We start from the raw sequence: 22792 nt of genomic DNA, 5'->3' as shown, positions 1-22792 counted from the left end.
GACCATATTAGTGGCTACTGTAAGTATTTTTTTATGATGACCATATTTTTTATGATGGATGTTGTAAGTATGCCGGCATCCCTAACGGCTAGAGTTTATGGCCTTGACTAATGGCATTTAATGGCCTTATTGATGTATAACTTTCATGATTAGGGATTCTCCGGGATTCTCCTACTTATAAAAATAGAGGCTTTTCTTATCCAACTTAGTAGGATAATTTGGGAGAGATTTTTTATGAAAAATGAAGATGGTATTTTGAAATAAAAAATTGGAGATTTTTTTTTTTTTTTACACCAAATAAAATTTTCTTATCTTCTTTTACTAATATCTTCTTTGGTTCTTATTAAAGAGAGTTTGTTAAGTTCACCGAAACTATTCAGGAGTTGCTTCTGCATTAACTGGTTTTGACTGTTGAATCTCGAGAGGCAGATGCCGGCATACTTACAGCATCCATCGAGAGGCGATGAATCTATTTTAAATAAATTGTGGTATTACACTGGTTTCGATTTGTATCTTTTATCTTTTGTTCTTAAAACTTTTAAATTTGAATTATTTTTGATATATTATTTTATATGTTCATGGAAATCCATTTGGTAATATGTTCCATAATGTAATCTAGTTTATTTCTGTATTTTTAGTTGTGTAATTTATTCTTTAATAAAAAATATTTATTTTGTCATTCTATTTATTTTATTTTATATATTTTTCTTATATTATTATGAAAAAATATCAATACTTAAATGACATTAGATGTGTTATATGGAATTTGTGATGGCATTGTTTGGTGCAATTTAGGAGTTATTTATGTATTTATTTTGATTTGTTTATAACTTATGAGATATAAATAACTTAAATAAATTGATTATTATTTTTTACACAAGATAGTGATTAATATGTTAATAGTTAAATTACAAAGCAGGCTAACGTTTCTTCATAGATTCAAACTTGAAATCTCATATATCTTGACATCTAAGTCTCCTATTCATGACAAATTGGACAACTACCCGGGGTCAAATAAATAGATTATTTAAAAGTTAAGAAATAAGTGATTTTAGTATATACTTTTGATCATCAACTTCTAATTTGAAAAAAAAAAAATACCAAATAACATTATTAATGTCAAATAAGGCGTATATTAAATATTGTACAACCGTAACCATCCTAATAGTACCACATTTTGTTTCACATAAGGGCCAACAAATAAAATTATTATGTTGTTTGATTTTCATATTCAAATACAGTTATCGAGTTTATTTATTTATTTTTTTATATTTTAGTAATTTTTTTTTTCATATTATAGTCAAATTTTCTTATTTTTCTTTTTGAATATATGTAATCTAAATGCACCTGAAGTTAAATTTGTATAGAAATCTCTAAAAGAAAAAAATACAATTTTTTTCCCTTCAATTTTCTTCACAAATATATATAAAAAAGGGGAATTTATCAGAAAGTTCCATATGGTGAAATTACATTCCATTTGGTCCCATGAATAATTTGTTTGATTGGGCAATCCATAATAGTAGAAATATCGTACTCATAACTCCTTTTTTGACTTATATTGTTATGTGGGGGACAAATATGCCCTTACATTAACTATGGGCTTTTATGTTTTCATTTTTTTATATGTAATACCATGTTGTACCAAGTCGGTGTACCGCGTTGGTCCTGCGGATCTTCTTCTGGGTATCGAAAACATCGTTTTCGTCGTTGTTCTTGACGTCGGTTGAAGCGTCGGTGATAGGGGAGTTTTCCATGGTCTTAGATTCGTCGATCAAAGCGTCGTTGCTAGGAGTATCTGAGGGTGGTTGGTCCTGTAGTTGTTCTGGGTCAGGGGTTTTACTATGGTTTTCCTTTTTCTGAGTGGTTGGGATCGGGATCGGGGTCACAGTCGCCATTGATGTAGCTGATAACTGATGTGATGAGAGAGAGAAAGAGAGAGAGACGAAGGAGTGAGAGATGATGAGTGAGAGAATCATATACAAAAAACATGGAAGAATTGATAGGGTTTAATTTGATTCAAAGTCGATATGTTCATGTCACATGATCCAAAGGGATGATGTGAGATTAGTGAAGCATCTTCTGATGTTCATCAGTTTTCATATAAATATGGTTATGGATATACACATGGATCTGGACTGTGTTTTCTTGATATGCGATTTATTTAATTTTTGTGATTTCTATTAATTTGTTTGTGCTTGTTATGTGAGTATGTATGGAACCAGAACTGTGGAACCAGTGTGGAACCACAACTGTGGAACCAGAACTGAGATTGAGATTGAGAACCAGAACTGTGAATCGGTGAGGAACCACAGTACCAGAATCGGTGAGATTGAGAACGAGAATCGGTGGAATCGGTGAGGTTCACGTTGATTTGTCACAAATGGCAATTGGAAAACAAAGGGTCAAACTGATGGAAAGCTGAAACGTGACACAATCCACGTCACAAAAAAAAAAAAAATGTCAAATTACTTGTGTTCACGTCACAACCCACGTCTCATGTTTTGAGTCTTACACACTTATTAAGCCTGTGTTTGGCAAGGGCTTTTTCAGATTTTTTTTGGCTATTTTAGCCACAAAAAACAAAATAGGCTATTTTAGCCATAACAAACAAAACATCACATCCAACCTATAATCATTACATTCTTCTCTCACAAAAAAAGTCAAAAAAGCCAAAAAGTCAAAAAGCCCTTCCCAAACCAAGCTTTTTAGCCCAGGCTAAAATAGCCAAAAAAGTAAAAAAGTCAATCCACTTCCCAAACGGAGGCTAAATTAAAAACAATATTAGTGTGTTTTTTCGATCAGCGTGACACACAAACACCCATTCACCTTATCACATACAAACCCACACCAAATGTCAATCAATAATACTAGCAGTGGCAAAACAGTCAACAAACAAATTAAGAGACCATCCAGTTACTAAGAAAACATTCAGGCCCTTATGGATTACAAATTCACAAAATAGGATTTACTGGTCAATTTCCAAAAAAAAAAAAACCAAATAAATAAAATAAAATAAATTAAAAAACTTAACAAAACGTGTTATATTATAATATGAAGTAGCGAAAATCACGTTGTATCTACCGACATTTTCGCGTTTCTCATTAGATATGTCGCAAATCTATTGATGTGCACGGAATGGATTATTTTATTAAAATCTTAAAAACGCTATATGTGCTGCTGAGCATGCGTTGCACGTGCTCATGCACGCAAACCAACAAATGAGCCACGAAAAAATATAAATCGCATTTAAAAATTAAAATTTCTTACAAGTTTTGTTTGGAATTGAGTTGATTTTTTATTTTTTTTAATTTAAAGTTAAAATTGAGATTAAAAAGTTTTATTTGTGGATAAATTTTTTTTATTTTTTTTTTGATTTTTATAAAAGAAAAAATAAAATGATTCAAAATAACTTGAATAGTATATTTTATCTAATTAAATTAAAAAAATTATTTTATTTTATTTTTTAGTATTTTAACCCAACGCACCCGACCCACCCAAACGAGTGCTATATATGGTTTGATTGAGTCTCTCTTTCCAAGAAAAAAAAACCATTTTCTTCCAAACAGATGGCAAGAGCTCTCTCCCACTTCACTGGCAAATCAAGCCTCCCCTCTCTGTCTAAATCAAATCACAGTCGTCCATCATCATTATCATGTTACAGACCCATGATGATCACTATGATGGCTCAAAGCCAACCTTACTGGGCCTCCATAGAATCTGACATTGAGGTCCATCTCAAGAATGCAATCCATGTCCGGCCACCAGTCACCGTCTTCAAGCCCATGCACTGCCTTGTCTTCGCCGCTCCGAAAACCAAGGCATCCGCCTTATGCGTGGCGGCGTGTGAGCTCGTGGGCGGTGACCGAGACCGAGCCATGGATGCGGCCTCTGCCATCCACCTCATGCATGCAGCTGCCTACACCCACGAGCACCTACCGTTAACGGATAGGCCCATTTCCAAGCCCATGATCCATCACACCTACGGCCCAAACATAGAGCTCCTTACTGGTGATGGAATTGTACCATTTGGGTTCGAGTTATTAGCTCGTTCAGTTGACCCGGCTCAAAAAAATTCAGGCCGGATTTTACGTGTGATCATTGAGATCACACGTGCCATAGGCTCACTAGGGGTGGTTGATGGCCGGTACACGGAGATTCGAGGCACTCAATCCAACGGTGAGGAATTACGCGATGAAGACACGTGGATGGAACACGTGTGCAAGAAGAAGGTAGGTGAGATGCACGCTTGTGGGGCCGCGTGTGGGGCCATATTAGGGGGAGGGAGTGAGGAGGAGATTGAGAAGTTGAGGAAATATGGGCTTCATGTGGGGATGATACAGGGGATGATGATGATGGTTAATGGGTTGGGGAGAAAAGAGGAGAGAGAGATGGAAGTGGTAGAGAGGTTGAAAGTATTGGCTCTCAAAGAGTTGGAAAGCTTTGATGCTAAGAAAGTTGACCTAATTTCTAGCCTTGTTGAGTCTAATCTTTGCAATGTTTAGAGTTTGAGATGTTGACATGTACCTAGAGACAGAGAGAGAGAGAGAGAGAGAGAGAGGGCATATGGATGATTGTATGATGGGGGGACAAATGAAAGAGAACATGGGACAGGGCAGGGTGTGTGATTCTTTTTACCTCTGCTTGTGGCCAAACGTTGTGTGTGAAATATAAAAAGTAGCTTAGTAGTGTGAATGGCTTTCTATTTTTGTTCTTGTTTTTATTTTTTTCCCTCTAAATTTGCAGTAATGTTAGGTATTATGAAAAATCTTTCATGAAAATAATTATGAAAATTTTGTGACATTTGAATTACACTTAGAATAAAGCACCACACACTAATCAAGGTAATCCAAGGATCATAACCTTTTCATGATCATTTTCATAAATTTTTTTTTTATAATCCCTAACTTTTCCCATAAATTTGTGGTGACTTGGTTGTGATTTTTTGTTCTAACATTATATTGAATAGTAATATCCATTGAATCACATCAAAGTTGACAAACAAGTTGTTTATGCATAAAAAAATTCAAAATATTTAATTATTCAATAGTTTTATAATGTATTTAACACATTGATATGAAATTTTAAGGTTGGATTTATTTGGAATTTAAATTTGAATTTGACCATCATGGTTGGACTCGTGGGGCTTATCAATGGTCCCGGTTCAATGATCTAAATTATTTATTTTATAAGAACATTCATATATATCATCCGTACAAAAAATTAAATTAATTTAATCATTATAATTTTTTTATTTTATCACATTTATTTTTAAAATAATGAATCAAACTTGTTCATCGTAACTTTCTTTACAAATTCAAAATTCAAATACAGTGTTAAAAAAAAAAAAATCCAAGATTGTCAGTTGGGAGCTTGTACAGAAATAGGGAAACCAGAAGGGAAGTTCTCTAGTCTAGGTGAGCTTTTCTCGCGGTCCACCTTATTTCCCCATGTGCAAAAAAACAAGAAAAAGTCTAGAGTGACCTTTGTCTGAGCGTAAAAATTATTTACTATTTCCTCCCCCAATTGAAAAGGACTTGTAACACTCCGAATAAAAAAATAAAATAAAAATATATTATAGCTATTTTCATAAAATGTTTGAGACACAAATATAAAATAACAGGCTTGTCTCAGGTTTGAGATTAAGATCGAATCGTTTAGTTTGGTTCATGGGTCTCGTTTCGATAATCCAAACCGTTTTAATATGTAAAACTCGTCGAGTACTATATCCCTGTAAAAAATTATTTTGATCGGATATCGATAACTATTTGATCAGATCAAATTTGTATAAAAAAATAGACGGTGAAAAAATAAACGATTGACGGAAATCTAATATGATCAAATAACTATCGATATTCGATCAACGTAATTTTTTTACAAGGATATAATACTTGATGAATTCTACATATTGTATGGTTCGAATTATCGAAACAGGAACAAAAAATGGGCCCATGGACCGAACTTGACAGTCCAATCTTAATTTCAAACACGAGACAAGTTGATCCCTAAAATAAATAATAAAATTCACATATGAGATTCATATCATATATAGAATTCATCTTTTATCTCATATTTAAGGAAAATTTAGCCAAAATTTCTCTATTAGACTTTTATTTGGTGAAAATGACAGCATAATTTATTTTACTTCATATACTCCCTAAAGAGAAAATACATAATTGAGTAAGGACAAAGTAAAATATCTTCTTTTTTTTTTCCTTGGATAATATTGTCAGGGTAACATGTTACTGTGAATTAGAGTAATATGTTACTGTCAAACAAAATAACTGTCAAACAGAGTATCATGTTACTGTCAAACAGAGTAACATGTTACTGTTACTGTTTACATCAATTTCGACAGTAATAATTTTTCTTTTTTAGAATTTCATAACTAATATGGATCTTTTTTGATAAATCTTGATGAGAGGATTCTAAAAATACTAATCAGTGTGTTTGGTTTCAGTTTTTTGGAAATTAAGTTTTTATTTTTTATTTTTTTATTTTTTTTAGTGAATATTTTTAAAATTTTAAGCATTTTTTTTTTACTTTTTTAGATGCACCTTACTTAGATGTATCTAAATAGTAAAATATTTATGAAAAAATATTTTTTAAAATTAATAAATACATAAAAATACAAAAAATATATTGAATTTTAATTATTTTTTTATATTTTTGGCATTTAGTATTTTTTTATAAAAAAAAATTCACAAATATTATACTTTTTTAGTGTATTTATGTTAGATATGTCTAAAAATTAAAAAAGCTGTTTAAAATATTAAAAAAATAATTGAAAACAAAAAAATACAAAAAATAAAAAAAAATCTAATTTTTTGAAAAGTATTTTGTAAAAATCAAAATCAAAACCAAAACCAAAACCAAAACCAAAACCAAAACCAAACGAGTTAAATTTTATTAAAAACCGTTGGATTTATCCATCACGCCTACAGCCCAAACATAGAGCTCCTCACTAGTGATGGTAGGGCTGTACAAAAATTCGAACCATCAGACGAAACCGACCAATTCGAACCGAAAAATCAACCCACGGACGATTTTTCATAACCAACGGTCGGTGGCGGGTGTTTTCAGTGAAAAAATCAATTTTCTCGGACGTGCCACGGTTTCCTACACGTGATAACCGAAAAACCAATCCGATCGTTATTTATTATATTATATAATTTTACTCGTGTATGTGTGCTATTGGCTTTTCATATTATGTTTTATCTCTAAACATTATAACCAGACAAAGTGATGACTTTTAACACTTGAGCTCTCTCTCTTTTATTTTTTATTTTTATCTTCCTCCCTCACACGCGTCTTTAGCTCTCTCACTCTCACTTACACGCATTCACCACCCTCTCTCTCTCTCTCTCTCTCTTCTCTCCTTTGTCTCTTACACTTGCTTCGCTCTCCCTATTTTTCTATATCTGCCTCACGCATCTTCAGCTTTTTCTCACACTCTTTCTCTCTCCCTCTTCCCCCAAAATCCTTCATCTACTTCCATTGTACCAATTTCTAGAACCTATTTGTGACCGTGACTTGATGATGAAGAGCCAAACCCTAAACTGCGTTATTCCTAATAAATTGATGTTGAACAGCGGCCATGAACACTCAAAAGCACTTAGCAAAACAGATGAACACTCGTTGATTCTTGGTGAGTGTTAATTTCTTATTTCCTTTGTTGTTTTGTCATTTCTTTCTTCTTCAGGAATCATTCCCTAATACCTCATTTATTTTTTAGTGTTATGTGTTATCTTCTTCGCCAATTGACATTGAAATCCCTTTCTCTTTTGCTATTTTTTGTGTTTATGATTTTTGGTGACCCATGCAACTCGACCGAGACCGACCGCCAAACCAAATGTCACTCTCGGTCGATTTCGAACAACACATCGGTCGGAAGCGGTTGATTATATCTTCAGCCCATCATGGTCGGGTCGGTTGACGGATTGCTAGGAAAACCGACCCGGTCCGACTCGTGAACTGCCCGAGGTGATGGAATTGTACCATTTGGGTTCTAGTTATTAGCCCGTTCAGTTGATCCGGCCTAAAAAACTTCAGGCCGGGCTTTACGTGTGATCATCGAAATCACACGTGCCATAAGCTCACTAGGGGTGGTTGATGGCCGGTACACGAAGATTCAAGGCAGTTAATCCAACGGTGAGGAATTATGCGATGAAGACACGTGGATGGAACACGTGTGCAAGAAGGTAGGTGAGATGCACGCTTGTGGGTCTGCGTGTGGGGCCATATTAGGGGGAGAGAGTGAGGAGGAGATTGAGAAGTTGAGGAAAGAGAACATTGGACAGGGCAGGACATGTGATTCTTTTTACTTCCAACTTGTGGCCAAAAGTTGTGTGTGAAAAATAAAAAGTAGCTTAGAGCATCTCCAACTCATCCTCCATATCTTCAAATATGGAGGATCCTCTCCCAAAAACAACTCTAACCCATCCTCTATATCCTCCTAGGATGAATTAATCCTCCAAATATAGAGGGAGGATGAAAAAATAGAGGAGACTCTAAAACACTATTTACTCTATATTTCTTAATTATATTCGAAATAACTTTTAATGTGTAAATTTAATTTTTATAAAAATGACATCAATAAAAAGTATAAAATCATACCTTTAAAATGAGTATAATATTAAATATGTTTTATAAAAATTTTAAAATTAAATATTTATTAACGAACAAAAATTACTTTTTGATTAGAGTTTGAATGAAGAAAATGAAGATTTGTAGTTGGAGTTTGAATAAATAGTGACCTCCTCTATATTTACTTTTTGAATAAAAAATATTATTTCCATCCTCTTGAAAAGAAGATATGATTGGAGATGCTCTTAGTAGTGTGAATGGCTTTCCATTTTTGTTCTTGTTTTTCTTTTTTCCCCTATAAATTTGTGGTGACGTGATTGTGAATTTTTGTTCTAGTATTATATTGAATAGTAATATTCAATGAATCACATCAAAGTTGACAAACAAGTTGTTTATGCATGAAAAAAAACAAAATATTTAATTATTCAATAGTTTTATAATGTGTTTAACACATTGATATAAAATTTTAAGGTTGGGCTTATTTGGAATTTAAATTTGAATTTGACCTTCATTGTTGGACTCATGGAACTTATCAATGGTCATTATTTAATGATCTAAATTATTTATTTTATAAAAACATCTATATATATCATTCATATAAAAAATTAAATTAATTTAATCATTATAATTTTTTACATTTATTTTTAAAATAATAAATCAAACTTGTTCTCCGTAACTCTCTTTACAAATTCAAAACTCAAGTAGAGTGTTTTAAAAAAAAAAAAAAATTGCCAGTTGGGGACTTGCACAGAAATAGGGAAAGCAAAAGGGTAGTTCTCTTGTCTAGAGTGACCTTTGTCTGAACGTTAAAAATATTTGTTATTTCCTCCCCAATCGAAAAGGACTTGTAACACTCCGAATAAAAAAATATTATGACTATTTTCATAAAATGTTTGAGACACAAATATAAAATAAGGGTTCAGTCTCATATTTGAAATCAATATTAAATCGTTTAGTTTAGCTCATGGGTTTATTTTTGGGTTTTGTTTCGATAATTTGAATTGTTTAATGTGTAGAACTCGTCGAGTACTATATCTTTGTAAAACATCATGTTAATCGGATATCGATAACTATCTGATTAGATCAAATTTATATAAAAAAAAATTAGACGGTGAAAAAATAAATGGTTGACAGAAATCTAATCCGATAAAATAGCTATCGATATTCGATCGACGTGATTTTTTACAGAGATATAGTACTCGACGAGTTCTACACATTGAATGGTTCAAATTATCAAAACGGGGACCAAAAATGGGTCCATGGACTGGACTGGACTAAACACTCCAGTCTTGATCTCAAACATGAGACAAGCTGGACCCTAAAATAAATAGTAAATTCACATATGAGGTTCATACCATACGTAGAATTCATTTTTTATCTCATATTTAAGGAAAATTTAGCCAAAATTCCTCTAGTTGACCTTTATTTGGTGAAAAGGATAGTATAATTTATTTTTACTTCATAAACTCCTTAAGAAGAAAATACATGATTGAGTAAAGACAAATTATATATATATATATATATATATATTTTTCTCGGACAATATTGTCAAAGTAACATGTTACTATCAAACAGAATAACTGTCAAACAGATTAACATGTTACTGTTACTGTTTACATCAATTTCGATGGTAATAATTTTTTTTTTTTTAAGAATTTCATAATCAATATGGATCTTATTTGATAGATCTTGATGAGAGGATTCTAAAAACACTAATCAGTGTTTGGTTTCAGTTTTCTGAATTCAGTTTTTTAGAAATTAAGTTTTTTGTTTTTTATTTTTCTTATTTTTTTTGTTTTTAGTAAATATTTTTAAAATTTTAAGCAATTTTTTTTTTTATTTTTTAGATGCACCTTACTTAGATATATCTATAGTAAAATATTTGTGAAAAAATATTTTTTAAAATTAATAAATACATAATAATACGAAAAATATATTGAATTTTCATTTTTTTTCTATTTTTTGTATTTAGTGATTTTTTTAAAGATTTTTTTTTCATAAATATTGTACTTTTTAAGTGTATTTATATTAGGTGTGTTTAAAGATTAAGAAAATTATTTAAAATATTAAAAAAATTCATTAAAATTTAAAAAATACGAAAAATAAAGAGTATAATTTTCTTAAAGGTATTTTTTAGAAACCAAAACCAAACAAGCTAAATTTTATTAAAAACCGACATTTATATCAAAAGTTATGTTATTTTAAAATTTAATATTTTGATAATAGTGGTTGTGGAGAGGTGATTTAGAAATACTCTAAAACCCTAGAGGACGTTCTTGATCCTCTGATTGCCACTTGAAAAAGGGATTAACACTCCGATCGGAGGTGTCGAAATTAGCACTCCGACGGAAAAGTTAGTATACTCTCGTTTGCTTGTAGCTTAAGTTTCTTTAATCTGTTCACACATACTTCTTTTTGGTTGATGCTTCTCTCTTTTATACTCGTCCCTGGTCTCGAGGGTCGGGCCCACTTTTAATCCAGTGCATAACTGCACACTCGGCCATTAAATCGTGTGCCTATTCACACTCGGCTTCTTGTATGTCTGATTATATGGCCGATTTAACTATTCGACTTCATGGTCCCCCAGGACGGAGCCAAATAGCATATATCTTGATATTCTTCAAATTCAGTTAGTTTTCCTACATATAAAAGTTATTCGGCTCCCACAATTGCCTCCCGAACATCCTACTAATCCCAATTAGTCGGCACGCTTGGTCTTGAACTTGGAGAGTCAAAAATATGACAGCTTCCCTTATTCCATTACAAGTGTCAAAACATTTACGCTTTTTAGGAATCATTATAATTTCCCGCCCCCTTCATACACTTTATTCTTTTAATGCGATTTGAAACCGTGTTGTCCCTTCGACTGTATTTTTTTATTTTTTTAATACACAAAGCTTCTTGGTTGCTTGCCAGTTTGCCTCCTTCATTTCACAACCTCTGCAACTTCTCCTCATTCCTCACTGTCTTCCATACTTCTTGTAAGTTCTCCTCCTCTCCATTTCGACTCCCATTTCCTTGTTTGTTTTTTTAGTTTAGCGTACTTCCTATACTGGCTAGGATGGCGAAACATCTGAAAGCCCTTCTTTCTGTGGATCGAGTTTCTAGTTTTCGACGCCATTTTTCCATTCCTAACGACGTCCATCTGTCACTCGTGGCAGAGAGCGTAATTGACATAGAGAGGACCGATGAGAGTACTATCATCTTTCCTCTCCTGTCAATCTCTGAGGGCGGAATCTGTTTCCCTCTTCATCCGTTTTTGAGGGCCGTCCTTCGTTACTGGGTCTAATCCCTTCTCAGCCTAATGTAAACTTTTACCGAATCATAACGGGAATTGTAGAATTAAATCGACGCCTTAGGCTCAATCTTGGAATCCCTGCTATTCGGCATTGCTATGCCTTGGCCAAATCCTTTGGCCGGTAGGGGCGCTACTTTCTCAGGGCTAAGGACACCGACCATCATTTGGTGACTATGCTTGCCAACTTTAGCAAGCTTATTGACGATGTCATGGTCGTTGTCCAAGGCAACTGGGAATTCGGCAAGGGCGAAGATCGCCTAGATCCTGTGCCTGGACGAAAAGGCAAACCAGGTGGTTGCATGGTCCATGTGTATTTTTTATATGTTTACTCGGCTTAGATTCTATGCACTTACCGTTTTATTTACGCATGTAACGATTTGAAGAAAGTTCTGGTCTCGGCCGACGACGCTGTACTTGCGCAAATCAAAACCACGCTCCAGTTCTTCGGCCGTCCAAACCTCCAAAAACAAGGGAGGGCGGCCCACGTACTTTTGAGATACGAGCCAACTTACGCTACGTTTTTGGCCGTAGATAACATTTCGATTCCAAGAGGCGAACAACAGCTTACGGCGCTTATTTTCCCGAACTTCAAAAGTCTTAGGGAGATTGGTCTTGAAGCTTCAGATTTAGAGTCGGCGAATGAACAAATAGCCGAAGAAGTCGCTGACCAGCCGAATCAGTCCACCTTGGATAGATCCGAGAGTCTCGGGGAGGAGGTTGACGCGACTCTAAATTTGGCTTTTGAGAAAGCCAGCCTCAATCCTCCATATAACCCTCCATCCACTTCAGGCTGAGCAGACGTCTCCTTTGAACATATTTTTACTAACTTAGGGGACCTTCCCGGCACATATCCTGAGAACATGGCTGGGGAGTCACTCACGCAAATGGCCAAGAGGAAAAACGCTGAGAGGATGGCCGTCCGGAAGAAAGTTGAAGCCAATCGATCAGAACCTCCACCCGTTACCGCGGCTGAGTCTTCTCCGCCTGCTCCTGTGAAAGAAACGGCTCAAATTGATACGACTAAAACGGAGCACATTGTCGATCAACAGGGCAATCAGGAGGCCGAGCATAGGGGAAAAAAACGTCCCGCCAAGCACAAAGCCGACTCTGTAGAAAACCTAACCGATAAACAGCCGCGCATAGAGAAGTCAGATTGGGTTGTGTTGTTTATCATACAACCAAGGTTAAAGAACGTGCCAATTGCTTCTGATGCATCGGCTGTGAAAGACCCTACTGTGGCCTTAAGCATGGCCTCTTCAATTTCCCTGTCGATTGACAGAGCAACCTTTCGGGCGGAGCCGGATTTGCTGTCAATAGCATTAGCCACTCAATCGGCCATATTGGTACATGACTTGAGACTTGCCTGCAGTCTTGCGCCTATATTTTTTATTTTTTATTTAACTTTAATTCCTTGTTTTGTAGGCGGCGAACAGGATAACTGAGATTGGCCGCCATCAACATGATGCTATCGAACAAATCGGCTTTTTCATAGCCGAAGTTGAAACTGAAAAGAGCAAGGCCGCGGAGGCCTCTCTCAGAGCCAAGTCCGAGGCGATGAAAGCGGCGGAAGAATGAGCAAGGGCCGACGACGAGGTAGAAAAGGCCAAGAGTTCTGACCAACTCAGGTTGGTTACCGAAGAGAAGGCGGACGCGAGCAATGACGCGCTCAAGTTAGCCAAGGAGATGATTGCCAAACTGGAGGTTGATTTGGAAGCATCGAAAAAGGCAAAGGAAATAGCCGAATTCGAGATTTCCAAAGCATTCCAAGTTGGGAAGGACGCTGCCTTGGAAAATTATGTAGAAGAAGTACCTAAGTTCGAGAATTGGGGCTTCAAACACGGCTAGCTCAAAGCCCTCGCTGCCACTAATGTGACATTGGCACAGCTGATTCCATACGAGCAGGTGGACGTTGAGCCGCTAGAGTCTGACCATAAAGATTGACTAGGGAGTAATTTTGATTTTTGTTAGGCATCTTGTGTGCGTAGTTTTTGTAGATTTTTGTTTATTTATTTTGGTTAGAAGTCAAATATAGGGTAATTTTCATGTGTAAAAATTCTACTGTTTGTACTTAATTTATTAATGAAAATCTCCTTTGCCTTTCTCTGTCTGTCGATTGCATGTGCTAGTTAACGACTAAGTAGGATGTAAAATCATGAAATGAATAAATTAATTCAGCAATAAAATAACTGCGTATCTTTGCGATTTATTCGAATATATTAATGAATTTACCCTTGCCCCAGCTAATGAATGAACTGGACCGCCAAATAACGGAAGTTCATGGATTGGCTAGGGCACATCACTTAGCGGCGCAAAACTTTGAAAATTAGCCAAGTAGATTGATGAATCTGCTCTTGACCCAGCTAATGAATGAACTGGACCGCCGAATAACGAAAGCTCATGGATTGGCTGGGGCATATCAACTTAGTGGCGTAAAGCTTCGAAATGTAGTCAAATAGATTGATGAATCTGCCCTTGCCCCAGCTAATGAATCAACTGGAATGCCGAATAACAGAAGTTCGTAGATTGGCTGGGGCACATCACTTAGCGGCGCAAAGCTTTGAAATTTTGGCGCAAAGTTTTGAAGAGATCGCCTTGAGAATGTTAAACTCGTAATTAATAAATGGTGTGGGGCCTACGTGCGCGTAGGTGCCATTTTTGCGTTCAAATCCAACACATTGCGAGGGGAAAAAAAGCATTGTGTCGAACCAAGCTGGACGACTATGATGGCAAGAAGACTATTCTTTAATAGCAGAGGGAAGGATAGGACACTGGCGAAACTGGATGCAGAGATGAATCGAGGTGGCGAGCCTTCGCGCACGGGGAGTAGGACTCCGGGGGAGCGTGAGAGGCGTTACTCCCCACATTGTCGAAGTAGGTCACCCAAGAAGGAGAAGCAGCAACGATGTAACTCCCCCCGTTCGAGAGGAGAAGCCAGTGGGCCACCGCGCCCGTTAAGTTTTTCAGTCTTTGTTAGGAACAAACCGATGATGAAAACGGATTCGATTATCCGTGACCCAAACGTGGCAGTCGAGTTCGCTCGACAGATTTTTTTGCCAGAAGCCCAGCAATTGATGGTCGGTCAAGCTGATTATGAAGTTTTTCGGGAGGGCGTCCATGGAGCAGTAAAGGGGTTATATACCTCCTATCAAATCGGCATGCGTCTTCGTGTCGCGCGAATAAAGATAGAGCAAAAGGACAGTCACATTTGGAGCTTGGAAGCTCACGCTGAGAGAGTTGAAAATGAGCTGAAAAAAGCTAAAACCTCTAAAACTCAATCGACGAGTCAATTAAACCCGGTTGTCGCGGAACGAGTAAACTGGCGAATTTTGGATCACGCGATTGCTGACCGAGATACGATGAGCATGTTCGCAATAGAAGCTGCGAAGACCAGGTCCTATGAACAAGGCTTCCATGACGGCCGAAAAATTGGAATAGACAAGATGAAGGAAAAACTAGCCGAGGAAGTCTGTCGATGCGCAAATCATGGATTTAAGCATAGATGGATCAAGGCTCTCCAAGCCGCGGGCGTTGATTTGGCGTCGCCTTTATATCAAAGTTATACGTTTCCGTTTGACGCTTTCGACGCCGAGAAGATTGATGATGAAGATGAAGCCGAATAATTTTTATGTATATTGTTTACATTGTTCCGTTTTTATGTAAAAGATGTATTCACGATCTACTTAATGAAACATTTTATTTTGAATGTTTGTATATTATTTCAATCAATGTTTGTAAATTAAGTCATGGGCATCTACGTACTTTGTGTCAATCGCGTTTGCGCTTATCAATCGCAATATCCATGAAGGGCGCTCCGAATTCGGAGGCTTATTCGGCCCAATCGCGTCATTCACGGATGGGGCTCCGAATTCGGAGGCTTTTATCTTGGCCAATTGGGATATCCACGAAGGGCTCTCCGAATTCGGAGGCTTCTATCTTGGCCAATCGTGACATCTACGAAGGGTGCTCCGTATTTAGAGGATTATTCGGCCCAATCGCGTCATCCACGAAGGGTGCTTCGAATTCAGATGCTTTTATCTTGGCCAATCGTGATATCCACGATGAGCGCTCCATATTCGTAGGCTTATATCTTGGTCAATCGTGATATCCATGAAGGGTGCTCCAAATTCGAAGGCTTATTCGGCCCAATCGCATCATACATGGATAGGGCTCTGAATTCGGAGGCTTTTTATCTTGGCCAATCGAGATATTCATGAAGGGAGCTCCAAATTCGGAGGCTTTTATCTTGGCCAATCGTGATATCCACGAAGGGCGCTCCGAATTCGGAGGCTTATTCGGCCCAATTACGTCATTTACGGATGGGGCTCTGAATTCGGAGGCTTTTATCTTGGCCAATCGGGATATCCACGAAGGGCACTTCGAATTCAGAGGCTTTTATCTTGTCCAATCGTGACATCCACGAAGGGTACTCAGTATTCGGAGGCTTATTCGGCCCAATCGCGTTATCCACGAAGGGCGCTCCGAATTCAGAGGCTTTTATCTTGGCCAATCGTGATATCCACGAAGGACGCTCCGAATTCAGAGGCTTTTGTTACTGAACCAAAATTCACAAAGTAGAGAGAAAAAAGGCATTGCATTGGAAAGTGAAAGTTGTACATAGTGAAAATTCAAAATAGGCTACTATGCCATACAGGTTGGGTTAATGATAAAATTTACGCAAATGAGTAGAATTCTAAGGACGTGGCAAACTTCTTCCTAACATGTCTTTGAGCCGATATGCCCCTGTGCCAATGATTGATTCGACCTGATAAGGGTCATCTCAATTGGGGCCTAACTTTCCGTTAGCGGGATTCCTAGTAGTGAGAAACACTTTCTTGAGGACCAATTCGTCAGGTGTATAATGACGCAGCTGTACGCGTTGATTATATGATTTAGCGAGTTGTTGCTGACACCGTGCCATAGAAGCAAGGGCACGGTCTCGACGTTCCTCAATCAGAGTCAAGTCCAACGCCAACATCATGTCATTACGGCCCAAGTCAAACACCTCTGTTTTCAAAGTGGGTAGGCCGATCTCTAAGGGGATGATTGCCTGCGTTCCAAAGCACAGAGCGAATGGCGTTTCCCCAGTGGATCGCCTTGGAGTAGCGCGATAAGCCCATAACACACTGGACAGCTCTTCGACCCATCGGCCTTTAGCTTTCTTTAACCTTTTCTTGATGCCGTCCAGGATGACTTTGTTGGAGGCCTTCGCTTAACCATTGCTTTATAGATAAGCCAGCGAGAAAAAGTAGGGCCAAATACCGTGCACAATTCTCGGTAGACGCCACAATCAAACTGCGTGCTGTTATCTAAAACAAGTGCTCTTGGTATGCCGAATCGCGTTATAATGTTTTTCCATATGAAACGCTTAACGTCAGTGTCTCGAATATATGTCAGTGCCTCCGCTTCGACCCATTTTGTGAAGTAATCTGTCACGACAATCAAGAATCGCTTGTGCCCTAGGGCCCGTGGCAATGGTCCAATGATATCAAGTCCCCATTAAGCGAACGGTCAAGGACTAGTGATAGAGCTTAACTTCTCGGCAGATAGATGAGTTAAAGGGGAAAACTTCTGGCATTGTTTGCATTTCTTAACATAGCACTCGGCATCTGTTCTCATGGTCAGCCAATAGTACCCCTGTGTTATAGCTCGATGAGCCAAAGAACGTCTGCCCGACTGGGCATCACAAATGCCTTCATGTATTTCAGACAAGAGTTCCTCGACTTTATTCGAGTGAACACATTCTAAGTATGGCCCAGAGAGAGATTTTTTGTAGAGCTTCCCCTGCGGGTCCAAGTAGTATCGGAGGGCTTTGTTTCGTAGTTTGTGTGCCTCTTTCTTATCCATCGGGAGTTGCTCTGAAGATAGGAATGTAGTAATAGAGTCCATCTAACTTGGACCTGGTTCAATAACGTTGATCTGAACTGATTTTGAAAAGGCAATGCTCGGCTCAGGGACGAACCCTACTTCGATTGTCTGCTTAATTTCTGAGTTGATGACAAAGGCTAAGTAAGCCAGGGTGTTCGCATGCGTGTTCTGATCTCGAGTTATTTGATTCAGTTCGTGGTGATCAAATTTCGTGAGCAAAGAATTCGCTATTTTCATATAAGTTACCATGCGGTCATTTTTGGTTGCATATTCCCCTTTCAACTAGTTGATTGCTAGCTTTGAGTCACAGAAAATAAGCAGACGCCGCGCACCGAGGTGAAGTGCATTCTGTAGGCCGGTTAACAATGCTTCGTATTCAGCCTCATTGTTTAATACATCGAAGCCTAGTTTGACAGCCTGTTCTATTATCGCCCCTTCGGGGGTCATGATTACTACGCCAGCCCCACTGCCACGTTGGTTGGATGACCCGCCACAATATATTTGCCAAACGTCTCCAACATACATTTTCCAGTCGGAGTTAGGTTGCACTTGATCGGACTTAAAGTCGGTGAGGGATCCTGTGAATTCGGCTATAAAGTTGGCAAGCACTTGTCTCTTGATGGAAGTTCTGGGTAGAAATTGGATTTCATACTGGCCGAGTTTGAGAGCCCATTTCAAAATGCACCCCGATACTTCCGCGCTGCGGAGCGCTGACCGGAGGGAATAGTCCGTTAGTACCCCAATGGTATGCCCCTGAAAGTAATGCATCAGTTTTCTTGCGGCCATGACGAGAGCAAGGATAAGCTTTTCCAATAGAAAGTAACGTGTTTCAGCGTCGGCCATTGCTTTGCTCACATAGTAATCTGGTCGCTGCTTCCCAAGTTCTTCCCTTAACAATACGGTGCTGACCGCCCGGTCAGATACTGCCAGATACAAAATGAGTGGATCGCCTACCGCAGGTGTTACCAAGAGTGGTACTGATCGGAGATAAGACTTCAAGTCGTCCAAAGCGGCCTGGCACTCGGGGGTCTATTCAAATGCTCTGCCTTGCCGAAGTGTGTGAAAGAATTGTCGGCAACGACCTGTGAAACGGCTAAGAAACTTGTTAAGTGCGGCGGCCATTTCCATCAGCTTCTGAACCTCTTTGACTGACCGAGGGGATCCAAGCTCTAGAATTGCCATTATTTGCCTCAGGTTGGCTTCGATTTCGCGGTGGTTAACGATGTAGCCAAGGAATTTGTAGGATCCAATGCCGAATACACACTTTGAGGTGTTCAATTTCATCTTGTACTTTCAAAGGATGCCGAATGTCTCTGCCAAATCGGCTAGATGGGCGTGCTTTTCCTTGGATTTGACCACCATATCGTCGATGTATACTTCCATGGTACGGCCGAGTTGTTCCCTGAACATGGCAGTCACTAATCTTTGGTAAGTTGCCCCTGCATTCTTTAGCCCGAAAGGAATGACCTTGTAGCAATAGGTTTCTCGTGCAGTGAGGAATATGGTTTTTTCTTGGTCCTCCGGATGTATGGCGATTTGATAGTAGCCCCGGTAGGCATCTAAGAAGCTCATGCGTTGATGATATACCGTTGCACCTACGAGTTGGTCTATTCCGGGTAAGGGAAAACAGTCCTTAGGACAAGCTTTGTTTAAGTCCGTGAAATCCACACAAACACGCCAAGAGCCATTCTTCTTCTTTACAACCACAGTATTAGACAACTATGTGGGATAGGTTACCTTACAAATTGCCCCGGCATCAAGTAACCGATTAACTTCTTCAACCACGGCCGAAGTATACTCCGCGGCTATCCGCCGACTTCTCTGAATAATTGGCTTACATTTCGGATCAACGTTTAAGTGATGCTGGGCCACAAATGGATCCACTCCTGCCATCTCATATGGTTGTAACACCCCCAAAATAATACCATAAATATGACCCAAGCATAAACAAGAATTACATAAATCAGAGTGTAAGTAATCATTTCATTACATGAAGTTGATAATACAAGAGGGTTTAACATAAACAAATGCCCTTCGGGCTTACATCTTTCCAAGACATTACTAGGTTACAACAAAAGAGAGTCACAAGCTCATTACATATAAAGCCTTAGGCTTGAATAATCATTTATACATCTAAACAATAAACAACAAAATAGAGCCTTCAGCTCCTAAATCCTCCCAAGCTACCTCCTTGGAAGTAGCACGTCACCAGTACCTGAAAATGGTTTCCCAAGTAGGGTGAGTCAAAGCCTAGTAGAGATATACTAACACAATATATGAAGTTCAACTAAGATATAAGCACTAGATAAATGCTCCACATTCATAACCAACTTACTTCTTTCCATGATCTTTCAATACTAGTACCCATATCTCGATCCATTTTCAATTATTCATTTCATTATAATTCAATTAATTCCAAGTTAATTCATGAGACAAGTTCATTGTTATCTAAACAACCTAAATGAGACTACAACTCAATGATTTACAATTCAATACAACTATTATTCAAACACTTCAATTTTTCCATTTTACGGAATTTTCGTCCGAGGGAATCGGCACCCATATGTATATAAGGTTTTGGGACTTTCACCCTGGACACTCTGGCCAACTTAATTTTAAATGGAGTCCATCCCCTATCTCTTCCCAAACAATGGAGTACATCCCTTATCTCTTCCCAAACAATGATACATATACAATGTATTAAAGCACATAATCACATATGGAGTACATCCCCTATCTCTTCCCAAATAATGATAAATATACAATGTATTAAAGCACATAATCACATATGGAGTACATCCCCTATCTTCTCCCAAACAATGATACATATACAATGTATTTAAAAGTGTCATATACAATGACTATCTACGGCACATATTTAATATCTCAATCATATCATCACATTCAATGATGTAAATTAAACGATAGGTTTCAATTCACCTAATCCACATGCAGTTTCTACAACAATCATAGCTATCCTCCACCGATAGCCCAAAACGGATATTTTCTAAACAGATATCCAATCTTTTAAACAGATAATTTATCAGATTTTCATAGGTTAGTGATTTAACAAATCCAACTACACCATTCATTCATGCACCCTCCCAATTTCATATTTCCCATATCAATTTTATCATTTATACAAAATAATTTATTTAACTCAAATTAGGGCAATTCTCTCCATTTTCTCAAATTCTACCAAATAGCTAGATTCCACCATTTTAATACCAAACAACCTCATAACGCAACCCCATGATCAAATATGCAACAACACATGAAGACCCCTCTTTATAAATTTGAATCTAAACCCTAGATTTCCTCCAAACATCCCAAATCTCACCATATATTCATAACAAAAAATAACTAATTTAAAATTCATAACAAAGTGTAGAATATCCCTACCTCAACGTTAAGAGACCAAAGGAGAAGATGGAGACACTTCAAACAAACCAAAACCACGATCCATTCGGATCAACACGGAGCCCTCAAGGTGCTCTACCTTTTTAACAAAGGGAGTAAGGTAGAGAGATGTTTAGATCAAGGAGTATTTATAGAGAGAGATAGAGTTTTAGAGAGAGAGGCTGTCGGATTAGGGTTTTGAGTGAAAAGGGACACAAAAAAATGATACAAAAATCCTCTACTGCGAACTGATAGACGTGGTCTTCACTCGAGTGAAGGAGTTGTCGCTCGAGCGACCAGACATAACAAGTGACCTCGCTGGAGCGCAAGAAGCGTTGCTCGAGCGCACAATGCAAAGCTTTAAGTCTGCCACAGATGCACACGCTCGCTCGAGCGCATGAAACCTCGCTCGAGTGAAGGAACAAATAACACAAGGCTCGCTCGAGCACACAATGCAAAGCTTTAAATCTGCCATAGATGCATACGCTCGCTCGAGCGCAAGAAACCTCGCTCGAGCGAAGGAATAAATAACACAAGGCTCGCTCGAGCACAAGAAGCCTCGCTCGAGCGAAGAACTTCATCTTCCCCAGAAATGCTGCGTCTGGAAGGAAACTTGAGAACTCCTAATTCTCACAAGAAACTTCGCTCGAGCGAAGAAGCAAATTACAAAAAGTACGCTCGAGCGAAGAGGCCAAAACCTGGGCAATAACAATCTAACCCAACTACAACTAACCTGTTCCAAACTCGCCCAACAAGTTCTAAAACTCAAACATCAAGGCTCAAAGGAGAAAAACAAGACATGGATACAATATTCAATCACGGAATCCAAGTCCGGAACACAATGAAGGCTGGGGCAAAATCGGGATCGCTATAATGGTGACCATGCAAACACATTGATATTGCCGAGTAAGAAAGATACTAACTCTTGCCTTTCAACTTTATCCAAGGAAGCGCTGAACATGAAGAACTTGTCAGGATTCCCGTCAATTTCGACCCGATCTAGGGCTTCGGTGGCCTTTCACTTGGGATCTTCCCAATGTCTTTGAGGCTCTCCCTATCCGGTACCTCAATTGAATGCACTTCCAGCTCCCTTGGTCTCCTTGCAATAAGAAGATAGCATGCCTGTGCCGATTTCTGAGAACTGCAAATTTGTTCGACACCGTACTCAGTCGAAAAACGAAGTAGTTAATGGTAGGTGCTTGGCACGGCTTGCATTGTATGCAACCAAGTTCTTCCCATGATGACATTATATGGCGAAGGAAGTTTGACAACCAGAAATTCTACATCTACTGATCTGGTGCCCACCCGAACTAATAGTGTGATTTTGCCCGAAAGATACTCGGGGTTAGCATTGAAGCCGAAAAACGGGTAATTAGCCGGAGACAGATCTGAGTCTGTGAAGCCAAGTTTGACAAAAGTTTTGTAATACATTATTTCCGAAGTGCTGCACTGGTTAATGAGAACACACTCAATGGTGCATCTGTTTACGTGTAGCTCGATGATGAGGGGATCAGTGTGGCGGTGAGTTATTCCAACTATGTCACTATCATCGAAATTGATCCTTCCAGTTTCATGGGGCCGTTTCACTGGCATGATTGGGCTATGAGGGCTAGACTGCAACTGAAGTATATGCACCTCGGATGACGT

General features: G+C 38.1%; 1 protein-coding gene and 1 long non-coding RNA gene across 2 annotated transcripts in view; both read left to right on the top strand.

The window, feature by feature from the left end:
* Window positions 1-3483: 3483 nt before the first annotated feature.
* Window positions 3484-4692, top strand: LOC114276125 (heterodimeric geranylgeranyl pyrophosphate synthase small subunit 2, chloroplastic). Its single transcript, XM_028217893.2, has one exon. It carries the CDS (start codon window positions 3567-3569, stop codon window positions 4500-4502), a length of 936 nt encoding a protein of 311 aa, XP_028073694.2. The 5' UTR covers window positions 3484-3566; the 3' UTR covers window positions 4503-4692.
* A 2669-nt stretch (window positions 4693-7361) lies between these two features.
* The window catches only part of LOC145797524 (uncharacterized), a 36018-nt gene continuing 20587 nt past the window's right edge, over window positions 7362-22792 (top strand). Inside the window, exon 1 of the long non-coding RNA XR_014339079.1 lies at window positions 7362-7645. This is a non-coding gene — a long non-coding RNA (uncharacterized LOC145797524). The remainder of the gene's footprint in view (window positions 7646-22792) is intronic.

This window comes from Camellia sinensis, chromosome 8 (genome assembly GCF_055761805.1).
Source record: "Camellia sinensis isolate YWXY chromosome 8, ASM5576180v1, whole genome shotgun sequence".
Lineage (NCBI taxonomy): Eukaryota > Viridiplantae > Streptophyta > Magnoliopsida > Ericales > Theaceae > Camellia > Camellia sinensis.
This window is presented reverse-complemented; position numbering and strand designations above follow the sequence as displayed.

Excerpts from the sequence above, each read along its gene's own strand:
- LOC114276125 (XM_028217893.2), top strand. The coding sequence starts at position 3,567 with ATGGCAAGAGCTCTCTCCCACTTCACTGGCAAATCAAGCCTCCCCTCT.